The following is a 12,596-nucleotide window of genomic DNA, read 5'->3' on the forward strand; positions in this document are numbered from 1 at the left end:
TGAACACCACCACTCAGCCTAACATGACGCTGCTGAAATTACTAGCAGAGCTTGGTAGGCTGTCCACACCACACAATACTTAATATCATTGCAGGTAATACCGGAATTAGAAAGAACACATAGGGAGGTTATAATCCCTACCTTGGTTTCAAATTAGTAGCAGCCTATATCCTTGAGCTCACCTCTTAATGCTCAAGGGTCCACATAACCATGTGCCCACTATACCACCTCCTCAAAGCTCACCAGCTTTGAAAGTATCCAGGAGAAAATCAAGGGAAACAATGACATGGAACTGGAAGCTCCGGAGGTTACAAAAGAAATGCCAAGGATGGGAATTCCCTGGCAGTCCAGTGGTTAGGACTCTGAGCTTCCAGTGCCGGGGCCTGGGTTCAATCCCTGGTCAGGGAACTAAGATCCCACGAGCCATGTGGCATGGCCAAAAAGAAAAGAAAAGAAAAGAAAAAAATGTCAAGGAGACAGGTTATGGGAGCTCTAAATGAACAAAATAAATGTTTTTAACGCAGGTAAAACTTTAACATTTCAAGAGCAATACAGAAAATCTTAAGACGGTCAGTCTTTGTGATAACACCAAGTTGCCAACAGAATTGAAATGCAGCTGCCTGACTAGATGATATCTAAGCATCTTAGCTGGTTTTTTATTGCAGGAAAAAATTTCTATCAATATATGAATTTCAGGCACCTGATCAATGGCCATCTACACATTCCTTTTATTAAACCAAAATGTGTTAGTTTGGGTCCAGTACATTGGACATTTGGGTCCAGCACAGCGCTGAAGTCACTGATAAATAAAACCCTTTCCCTGCTGGGAGACCTGCAGGGGACAAACAGGCTACACGCTATGACAGGGAGCTGCGAGACCACAGAAAAGGTATTCCAACCAGCCACCACTGCAGTCCTGACAACAGGACTGCTCCCACACACTGAAAGGCCTAACATGTCCCGCACGACAGCCTCAAAACTACATGAAGATGGAGGATCCACAAGTCTGACAGCTGTCGGGATTACTCAGCTCCTTCCCAGAAAGCATCTCACGGAAACAAGAAATAATTCCAGAATCTCCAGATGGCTCAGCCCTCTAGAGAGCGTCCTGTAAACAGTGAAAGCTGTAATCGGCTCTGAGGCAACACTTACCTGTGGCTTCAATGTACTCAATACATCGCTCAATAAATACAGGAATCGGTTTCTCTGGAGTCACCACGGTTGTTAAGGGCACCCCAAAATAGTTACTCTCCCAGGTCGCCTTTGTGATGGATGGCCGGGGTTTGGGCTTTGGTTTCTGTCCAGGAAAGAGAAAAGAAAGCACAAAAACAAAGTGATTCTCAACATACAACTCCAACTTCAGTAAGGCTTCCAGAGGGGAACTCTCAGTGGTGTGGAAACTGTTAGAAAGATTCCAAGCAGGATAAAGAGACCCACTTACTCATCTCATTCGTCCAAGTATCACACAAGATGCCGGCAAGTTGCCACATAGTCACACCTTGGGTGTGAAACTGCATTATCAGAACAAAGGTGTTTATAAGAAGCAGGCCGTGTTTATTTAATAACAATGAGATGACTGTCCAACATCCTTTATCAGGGGTACAATGGAGTAAACAGGAAACTTTCCAAACATTCCATACAGATAACAGATACTATACACTCAAGGATGGCTAAAATCTTTTCAAAAGATTAAAAAAGTGGAATTGAGGGCTTCCCTGGTGGCGCAGTGGTTGAGAGTCCGCCTGCCGATGCAGGGGACACGGGTTCGTGCCCCGGTCCCGGGGGATCCCAAATGCCGCAGAGCGGCTGGGCCCATGAGCCATGGCCGCTGAGCATGTGCGTCCGGAGCCTGTGCTCCGCAACGGGAGAGGCCACAGCAGTGAGAGGCCCGCATGCCACAAAAAAAAAAAAAAAAAAAAAAAAGTGGAATTGAAAACTAATAATTTCCTCCTTCGAGAAAAGAGAGCATGCATTCTGCTGAAAGCCCAAGAGAAGAATTCCCTTTTGATACATCAGCCTGGGGTTAATTCCCAATGGCTTCTGCATTAGGAAAGGGTAAAACCAACTAATCAGACATGACCAATAGGACGATTCTTCGTCCCTTCCTTCCCAGCAGTCACCTTCCTCATGTAGTAGGAGTAGCAGCAGCAGCAACAACTACTTGAGAGCTGCTGCGTACCAAGCCAAGTCCCAGCTGCTATTTCCATTAAACCGTATGGCATTCCATTTTACCAAGGAAAAATGTCTCACATGACACAACTAACAAGTGACAGTGCCGGGATTCAAACCCAGGAGGGTCTGTCTCCAAAGCCCACGCTCATAAACATTATTGAGATATTTTGCTCCAAAATTATTCAATCCTTTTATTTTGAAGATCACATGAGGAGGAAAAAATGCTCTAAACCAATGGTAAATTTCCTAAAGCTACAGAAATACACCTAAAATTTGGGGCTTTTGTTAAAATATCTACTAAAGAGGAGGATAACCAAATAGAATCAAGGTAAATGGACCCAGGTGTATCTCCAGCAACTCAGTTTCATTTGCAAGTTAATGAGACTAATTTAGAAGGGCAGGTTTATTTACAAATATGCCCAACTTAAAACTTAAAAGTATTTAGGGATCTCTGCATAAAATCCACTAAAGAGGACAGCTAACTAGCTTCTAGGTCAGGGTCAACCATTCCCTTTCCTTATCCTGCTCACCCTCATTCCTTCTGGTACCCCCTTTATATGAGAACAAATCACTTCCTGTTTAGTCTGAAATTCGCTGAGGACTTCCTGTGCAAACAAGTGGCAAAAAAAAAAAAAAAAAAAAACAGCTGAGAATAAACTGTACATGAAAGAAGGAACGAGGCCGTGTCTGGACTGCTGGCTGACACCATCTGAAATGACAACCCAAAGGCAAAGATGATCCAGTCCTCACGCAGCCCGCTAACTGATCTGGTATGGAGGACTGTAATGCAATGTGAATGGATCCCAGCGTCCCAGAGAAGAACACGCACTCCACAAAGCCTGTCACTGCAATATGCCTGCTCCTGGTAAAACCAGTGACACAGCCTCTCAGGCTGCAGGGAGTGGCTGCTGCTCTCTCCCCTGTATAGACTGCCTGAGGCAAACAGGCTCTGATTTCACACTTTTTACCAAAGAAGTATGGAAAAGCAAATTAATGATTTATCTTTACACGAAATAATTTAACCAATCTAGACTCTCCCTAGCATCTTCTACTTAGATGAAGTACAACATAAAGATTTAAGCTTTCAAATCTCACAGACCTGGTTTGAATCCTGACTGAGAAGTTCTGTGACTTTGGTCAAGTAATTTAGCACCTTGGGGACAGTACCCTCCTCATGAGGTGGTCCTGAGGGTGAAATGATATGATGTACTGGAAGTGGCTCAGTGCCTAGAGCGCAGTAGTTGCCCAACAATGTAAGAAGGGCTGAGTGTTTTCCATTGTTACACACTGTAGCAACCAGTAACAATGCATCAGGTGAGGCTCTCCCTTAAAAATGCCATACCATTTAAACTGTTAGCTGAAGAATCTGAACACACAAGGAAGACCATCCGGATTTAAGCGACATTCTTTTGGCCAACCCCAACCAGGCAGCAATTGCCAGTCAAAACTAACATAACAATAGCACTGTTCTTCAATAAAACCTTGAAGCTTCCAAATAAACTGCTGTTATAGAATAAAAAAAAATGGGAACTTTAAGAGAGCTGCCAGGAAGCTACTTCCAATCACTATAATGCCTTCTGACCACAGTTCTAGTAAACAGACAATAAATTTTAATCTCATACTTCTTCCACCCTCTCAATACTAGAGCAAGATGATGAGGTGTGTTCTAACAGTCTAAGTTAGCTAGAAAATTTAGCCTCCATCAACTGAATACTTACTAAGCACCGGATCCTTGCTTAAATTCTTTTTTTTTTTTTTTGCGGTACACGGGCCTCTCACTGTTGTGGCCTCTCCCATTGCGGAGCACAGGCTCCGGACGCGCAGGCTCAGCGGCCACGGCTCACAGGCCCAGCCGCTCCGCGGCACGTGGGATCTTCCCAGACCGGGGCACGAACCCGTGTCCCCCGCATCGGCAGGCAGACTCTCAACCACTGCGCCACCAGGGAAGCCCTGCTTAAATTCTTTATATGTATTATTTCATTCCAGATTCACAACAGATCTGTAGATACGGGTGTTAAAACTCCATTTTACAGATGAAGAAGCGGAATCCCAGAAAAATTCAGTTACTTGCACAAGTCAGTTCTGACTACAAAACGTGCGTTCTAAACCACTATGGTTCACTACCTTCCTCTGAAAGTTCTTGGGATATGCGGAATAAATAAATGGATGATCAAATAAATGATTACGGGCACACTGACAATCTGAAGAACCTCTAAAGGTAATAAAGACTCACATGAAATACCAGGGATCTTTAAGCTGGGCAAGCGAAGAATGGGGCATGATGACAGCTATTTCAAATAGCTACAGGACTATCTCATGAAAAGAGAGCAGATGACTTTGTATAGTCATGTTGGGAGAGATAAGAGGAAAACAAAGAGGCAGTTTTGGCCAGAGAAATTTAAAAAACAAAAAAACCCCAGCTGTTTAAAAAGGAAAGGACTGCTCTGTAAGTATTCGAAGCAGAGGCTGCAACCTACCTGCCATACTCATTGTCAAGGAGATTCTGCTGTCAGATGGAAGGCTAAATTAGAGAGCTGCTCTTTTTTTTTAAAGGTAACTTAAAAACATATTTATTTATTTTTGCCTGCGTTGGGTCTTCGTCGCTGCGCGCGGGCTTTCTCTAGTTGCGGCGAGCAGGGGATGCTCTTCGTTGGGGTACGCAGGCTTCTCACTGCGATGGCTTCTCTTGCTGCGGAGCACGGGTTCTAGGCGCGCAGGGGGGCTTCAGTAGTTGCGGCGCACACGCTTAGCTGCTCCGCGGCATGTGGGATCTTCCCAGACCAGGGCTCGAACCCGTGTCCCCTGCATTGGCAGGTGGATTCTTAACCACTGCGCCACCAGGGAAGTCCCAGAGAGCTGCTCTTATCCCTCTCACCTCAAAGAGTCTAATAAGATCTAACCTAGTTCAGCACTTCAACTTGCAAAACAGAGAGTAAGCTTTGGCAACGGCATCAACTCCCGTTGTTGACTGACATGGATATTCATTCTCATTCTCTCTAAGATTTAAACAAACTCTGCTTTACAGAATGTCAAAATACTTCCTTGAAATAACTGAAGGCTCTCTAGGGTGTCACAAAATCAGGCAGGGATTCTTGCACAACTAATTCTAAACCTTCCTAGGAAGGAAATCAGACTTTGTGGTGCATGCCAAGAATTGGACCGGACTGTTGACATAACAAGCAACACCTCAGGCATCTGAAGGGTTACTGGGCACATGTCAAGATGGAAATGCCATTCTTCTGAGTGGCCTGCCAGATGTCTCAGTCCCAGGTCAGATATGTGTCACTCATTAGGGAGTCAGTGGAGCACCCTCAGCAGCAGGTCCTTGGAGAGAAGAAAATAACACCATCCCAACATCTCTCTTCTTTTAAGCTCACTCATTAGCAGGCTGAACTGAAAAAAGCATCTAGCCAGAGGAAACCAAGCCCTGAGAACAAACTACACATCTGCAGGTCTAAGTTTAGAGTCTGACTGGGTCCAAAATGGAAAATAATAGTGATTAATCACGAGTGGCCATGTGCTAGACACACTGTGCTAGGTGCTCTGCACAGTTATCTGAAACCTCACAACCACCCTTCGAGGTAAGGGTTATTAACCCCATTTTACAGATGAGAGAACAAAGGCTCAGACAGATTCACACCCAGCACTGAGAGAGCCAGGATTCAGAGGCCAGTGATATACGAATGTCAAAGCCCCACGTTCCTTCCCCTACATGAACTATCTCCATGATGAAACACACCGCTGACAGAAACAAAGGACTGGGTCAGCTCAAATCATCTTCACCTTGTCCTTTGGATAGATATTTTTCGAATAAATAACATAGTCCATTGTTCTTTACTTCACAGTTTCCTTAAAAACATGCCTGATTCTTAGTCTTGATACTAACCAGGTGGCAGAGGAAACAAAGAAATAAACCAATAGCTTATGCCAGTGTTGCACTGGGGAGAAATGGTGATTGGAATTTGCCTCTGGCCTCTTGGCCTTTCTGAAACAAGAACAGAGCATAAAGGGGAAACTCCTGCTTATGGGACAGTACGCCCACCCCAAAGCTCCTCCAAGTCCACGGGGCAAGAAAATGATTAGAATACCAGCGAAAGAATAATAACAGTCAAGGGAAGGAGCCCTTCTATCAGCCTGTAAAATGACTGGGTTCCAGAGCCTGATATGCAATTGACAATACATTTCTTGAACAAAAACAGTTTCCAGTAATGTACAAGGCCAATGTTTCCTTATATTTTTTTCAAGTTTAGCTGAGATGATGACTATCTCTGTGGGTACCAGAGTATTTTTTTTGTCTTCTAACATTGTTCTGCTCTTACTAGGATGTGAGGTGAGGCTCAGAACGTCATGTTCATACTGACAGTAGTATATCACAGACTCCGTTTTAAGAAACAGATGAGGTCATGAATTCCCTGTATCACTCTGTGAGCACTGAACAAGGGACAGTCATCTACATACACATATGACCATTTTCCTAATGGGCTAAGTTTCCATTGTGCAGGAATCTAGGCATTTTTCCTTTTTAATGAATTATACCCAAGGTCACCTAACAGACTAGCAGCAGAGCTAATACTAAAGTCATCTCTCGCCCTCAGTGAACTTACAATCTAATGGGTATTAGAGAAGATATATGTCTACAGCAAGCAAAGGTGATCTAGATATCCGATAAAAACCAACTGAGTCACAAAGAAAAAAGAAGTCTCCCACAGCCTCAATGGAGAGGTCAGCCACTCTTTCTGGATAAAGAATATTCTATCTTCTATGGAAACAGCAGGTACAGCTATTCAGTGATCCTCAACTGCCAACTTCAAATATTCTCACCCCGTCTCCATAAATACCCTTATCCATGTCAAATTACTTATCCAGATTTTAGGGTCAGAAAACGCGGTCACTGGAGGTGTACCACCTAGCACAGCCTTTTAAATGCTTGGTAACATACCTAATACAGCAAATAAAAAACAGAATCCAGTCTGCGTTTCTGTTTTTAAGGAGGAATGCCATATACAGGATGTAGTCTGCAACAGGGACGGTGTCCTCTGAGTGGGGCAATTCTCCCTCTTGAGAGTGAAACCGATACCAGCAAAGCCCTAGAGGGTCACACACATGGTCTGCCAAGTTGTACAGTGGCACACTCTGAACTAACTGTAACTGGTAGGAATCTTAGAAAAAACAAAAGATTCCATAAACTACATTACTCTAGGTTTCCCCCAAAGTGTTTTCTTGCATTCTATATTCAACATTACAGCTTTCTGATTGGTGATGATTCCCTCCTATTTCCAACACAGCTTCAAAAGGACCTTTTCAATTAAGTTACTCGCTCATGCCCCACACGTATTCTTGGCTGACTGGTGCTCCCCCTTCTGGCTCTGAAAAAATCTAAGCCCAAGTTCAAGAGAAAACCTGGGGACGGATCTGTTCTGACTGGCAAAGTCTATTATGAAAGCACAAATGCTTAGCCTTGTCTCCTTCAAGCTGGCAGTCAGTACTATGACCCGGCCACTCTCCCACTTGGAGCATCTTTATTTAGGGATGAACCAGGAAGTAGCACGAAGTCTCCTTGCATCCCTAACCCTCCCTCTGGCACGGTGGGAAAAGAAAGGCATGTCATCCCCTCATAGGCACCAAATAAATAGAGACCATAGCTTTTTGCCCTATAAAGGCATGAATCTGGGTCAATCCCTGTTGCCTTCTCAGGCTGAATGGCCAATGCAGTAGGGGGCTAAGCAGGGAGGAGGGTCCACTAGTTCCAGGAAGTGTTTATAAACATTCCTGCCTGGTTCGACACCCACTGAATCTGGACTTTCCAGAGCTGTGGGGGTCAGTTTTCACCTGCTAGCCTCCTCTCAAATACTGTATAAAAAGCATTCAGAAGGCCTTTCTCTATGGAAGTAGAGGTGATCCCTGATTCGAGCTGAAATAATCTGAGTTCCTACAAAGATATTTCAGTATCACTAGGTGGTAGAGGAGAACAAGTTGGCCCAGTGAAGATCAGAGCAATTCTCTGTTCTTTGAAAAATAGATTTGGGTTGACTATTGTAATTTTTTTTTTCTTTTTTAAAAGAACAGGTGTGCTCTAAGCTAAAGCAGATAGTTAAAGATAGCCTATTTTTGTCACCAAAAACAAACTACAGCAGTTCTTCGGGCTTAAAATAAACTGAGAACCGAGTGACACCAGTTCAAAACAATTTCTCAAAGTTCCAGTTGCTATTTCAGTGTCTCCATGCCTTTTTTGTCCTCTACTCAAGTAGACAGTGAAGCAAGAAACAAACAGCACTATGCTGTTCTTAGGGGGCAGTGTGGGGAAATAGATGTTGTTAGATAATAAGCAAAGTCCTTTGTCTAAAATGAACAAATTGACTGGACTGACTGAGTACTCCAACTGTGTGCCTGGCTATGGAATAGTACCATCTTTCCTGGAGAAGGGACTCTAAAAACCCACTGGAAGCAGAAGTCAGAAGACTGGGGTTCCAAAATCTCAACTTCCACTCAGTAACTACACTAATTTGGGGGCACTGAGACTCAGTCTCCTCATCTCTAAAACCAGGATTTTAAAAAATCACTTCCTTAAGATTGTTAAGAGAAATAGATGAAAAACTGATGTGAAAATGCCTAGTACTGTACCTGGCATACAGTAGGTATTCAGTAAATGTAGGAAAGTACAAAGTCTTTCACATGCGATCCGTAGCCCTCTGTTATTCTGCCCAGTTCTCCCTCACCCTCTACAGTAGCCGCTCTAGGTCTCTTTCAAGTCTTAGCACATGCCACATTTTTTTCAGCTCCAAGTTCCACACTGTTTTCTCAAAAGCTCGACCCAGGAAGCCTCCATCTTCACTGACTTTGCCTGCTTCATCCTTTCAGTCTCAGCTTTATATATCATTTCCTCTGGGAGCTTTCCCAGATATCCGAGGTGAGGGTAAAACTCCTTGCTATACAATTCCTTAGCACCCTGCACCTCCACTCCGGCAACATTCAAAATGCACGTAAATACATGTATAAAATCTATCATTCTCTGTTACGGTAAACTAGATGAACGCAACTACCGCACATATGATACTTAGCACAACACCAGGCATACAAGTGCTCAGGAAATGCCCGTGCGAGGAGTTGAATGTTTCCTTCCTAAAAGAATGAATGAACATGTGCTTTGGAGCAAGAGTACTTCTTTTAAAAGAGTACTTCTTTTACTTCTTTTTATCTTTTAAAAGATAAAATTCTTTCGGGATTCAGAAAATCCAAGGTCAAGTCAGCGCCCCTACCCCACTTTTAAGACCAAGGTATTTATCTGGACTTAGAGCTCATGGGGCAGGGCTTAGCCTTTTCTGAAGCACACACTGAGAGTCTTTCCCGAGCAGGTTACAAAGAGCTCATATTTCATACCATTTCAGCTTGTCAAAATGCAACATCCCTCCCTGTGGAGCGAGCAGTCCAATTCCCCAGCTGGTTTTTATTCACACTAGAAACTTTAACTCCGTTCTAGGCCTCACAAAATGAGAGCTGTGTCCACACAAAGCCACAACAACCAGCCAATTCACTGAATCCAATGAAATAAGCCAATTCACTGGGGGGGGGGGCGGGGGGGGACACAAACTGTCAAACTGGTTACTTGGTGCCTTATAGACCAAACAATGCGTGATTGAATTGGTTTGCTTTTCAATAGGTTGTCTTGTCATGTGGTAGCTGGAGTGAGTGAAAGATTTTCTTTATCATTCTGTTTTTGTCTTTTTTTAAAAAACCCCACAAAACAAGAGCACGTCAGATAGAAGGGTAAAATAGCCGGTAGCGTCTCCTCTAAATCTGTGGCCAAGCACAGCGAATTCAGCAGTGTGAGCTCGCCCGGACAGCGCATTGTGTGCAGCAAGGCACCCCAGCCTGTTTTTTGGCTTTAAAATAAGACCCTGCTGGTCCTGATCTCATCTTTGCAAACGCATGGCACTGGGAGACAGAGACCATGTGCAACGACAACTCTTTACAGACAAAGCATCTATTCATGGACCCCACTGAAGTGCAAGCGTAGATTTTCAATTTCATTCAGCTGAGTGCGGAAGGCTCCCACTATGAGGGTGGGTTACTAAATGGTTCAGCTGGGAAAAGGACCCAGAATGAGAGTCAGCTGCTTTACAGTTTGCACTTTCATGAGCAGAAATGAAAGCCATTCCCTCACTCTAACTCCAGTTTTACAGTAAGGAGCTAATCTAGCATATGAGCCAAGGGCACTGAGCAATTTCTCTTTCTCCACATCACACAGGTACCCAGAGCACAGCTTTTTTGGTTGTTGTTAGGGCTGTCGCTAGGGTAAGGGCGGAGAAAGCAGCCAAGTAACACACAGGGTTAAAACTTATACAAAAGGGAGGGACAATGTTGGTCCCTCAAGCTCTCAGCTAGACCAGACCAGTTTTCTCGCATCCTTGAATACAACATGCATATTTTCACCTTCAAGCCTTTGCCTACCTCACACCACTTCTTCAATTCTACTCATTCTTCAAGGTCAAGTTAAATAATAATAACTAATGCTTATCCAGCATGCACTATGCTCAGTGTCTTACAGGCACAATCTCATCCCATCTCCCACACCGTATGAGAAAGGTGCTACTAAGTCCGCCCCTTTTGCAGAAGGGACGCGGAGAGGTGAATCAAGTGCCCGAAGGCCCAGTAAGGAAGAGGAGGAACTGGGTTTTGACTTAGGCCCCCTGATTCCCAGAGCTCCTAATCACCACACACTGCACTACCTTAACCACCCCCAGCACAGGATGTCTGCTCTGCCCCACACAGACCCCCTCCCCTCCCCCTCTTAGGCAGACCACCTATTTTCAGAAGCTGTGTAGGTCTTGCTGCCTCAACTGGGTGCTAAGGTCTGGTCTGGGCAGGACGGGTCTGTGCCATTTCCCCAGTGGTGTGTGGCATGCAGGAGGAACTAAGTGTGTTTCCCATTACCAAATGGCTCTCCCCTCACTTCAAATAAATACCGTACTGCTTTGTCATGCCAATAAAAATCAAAGGCCAAATCCCCCACGTAGGGGCTGGCTTGGCATTCTCTGCCCCATGGTACCTTGCTTTCCCAGTAAACAAGCGTCAGTCTGATTTCTTAACGGCAGCAAATTTTAATAGGAGGTTTGCTCCAACCAGGAACAGAATGAAAACTTTGCTTATCTCTGCACTAGGATGACAAAGCAGCTACGCTCATTTTAAGGCACCATTTTCCAAGGCAGGAAAAGACAATTTCACCTTTTACTCACTCTTTCCAAAGGATACTCCTAAATGACTTCTGGCACGCTATTGCTCCTGAGCCAGAGGTATCATTTTTATTTGACTAGGAGAGGTGTGGCCCACGTAACCAAGACAGACGGGAAGCCGACCACTTCTTGCGCGCTGACCCGGCAACCCGGCGCGAGGCAGCTCCGGATTAGGAGGCACTCATTGCCGGCGTGGAGGCGGCCATCCCAGAGGCTCACGGCAACCAGCTGCTCCCTGCTGAGCCTACTCTTTAAAGCACAGCTTGTCTGGGAGTGTGTTTTAAAAGCTTTATTTCCAACAGTACTAAAAATGTAGCGTGAAGTCAGAAAACCCGTTATGATTCGCAATGTGGTATTATGCCATCTTCCTAATTCCCAGGTGTGCAGACACCTCCACACTCAAAAAGCCTGTCAGCGTTTAGATACGCTGTGCTAGCAACAGTCTTCACTGGGAGTGGAGGAGGAAGAGAAGAAAGCCAAAATGTTCAAAATGTTTGGATTCCAGTACCATCAAACAGGAGAGCTCTGCGGAAATCCTGGCAGGCTGGTCAGGCTACTTTCTGGCTTCCTAATAAGAACTGCTTTCCACTGGTCTGCCCGCTAACTTGGAGAACAAAATACTGCAGGCGGATAAAGGTATAGAAATGTAAACGCAAACCACAGGGAGAGCAAACAGAAGAATGCCTATGACATTTACTGATACACAGCTCCGAACGGCAGGGGAACAGAACACACAACGATACTGCCCTGCCCTTTCTGAAATTCTATAGGTAGGAAAATTCTGGAAGCTCTGGCCAGTGGTGATTAAGAAGCATGCTGTATGCTGTCAGGGAACACAAAGTGAATAGGTCTTCCCTGTGAGGGCCATGGCACCATGTTCCTCCGTCTCCATTAACCGATATGAGCTGCAGAACCGGCCTCCAGAAAATACACAATGCTGGGGGCGGGCCCGCACCTAACAGAGTCAGTTGACAGGGTTCTGTTGTGGTGTCTCACCAAGATGTCTTTCTCTGAAAAACAAAAGGTATTTCCCCTACTCTAAATGGGGAAAAAATAAAGTTGAGAAATACCTTTTCTATCTCAAAGCCTAAGCCCAAGAGGACAGGGCACGCTGCCCTGCACAGCGCAATTCCACGCAAGATAAAGAGACTTCACTTGCTCCTACATTTGAGGCTGTTTCCTCTACATCCGACA

General features: G+C 44.7%; 1 protein-coding gene across 3 annotated transcripts in view; it reads right to left on the reverse strand.

Annotated features, from left to right (window-relative positions):
- The window catches only part of ARHGAP35 (Rho GTPase activating protein 35), a 122,029-nt gene that overhangs the window by 61,233 nt on the left and 48,200 nt on the right, over positions 1-12,596 (reverse strand). For all 3 annotated transcript variants that reach the window (XM_082677981.1, XM_082677980.1, XM_082677982.1), the window contains one exon: positions 1,153-1,297. In XM_082677981.1, the coding sequence (XP_082534107.1) occupies positions 1,153-1,297 (145 nt within the window). The remainder of the gene's footprint in view (positions 1-1,152; positions 1,298-12,596) is intronic.

The sequence above is a fragment of the Grampus griseus genome (genome assembly GCF_964374135.1).
Source record: "Grampus griseus genome assembly, chromosome: 19".
Taxonomy (NCBI): Eukaryota; Metazoa; Chordata; class Mammalia; order Artiodactyla; family Delphinidae; genus Grampus; species Grampus griseus.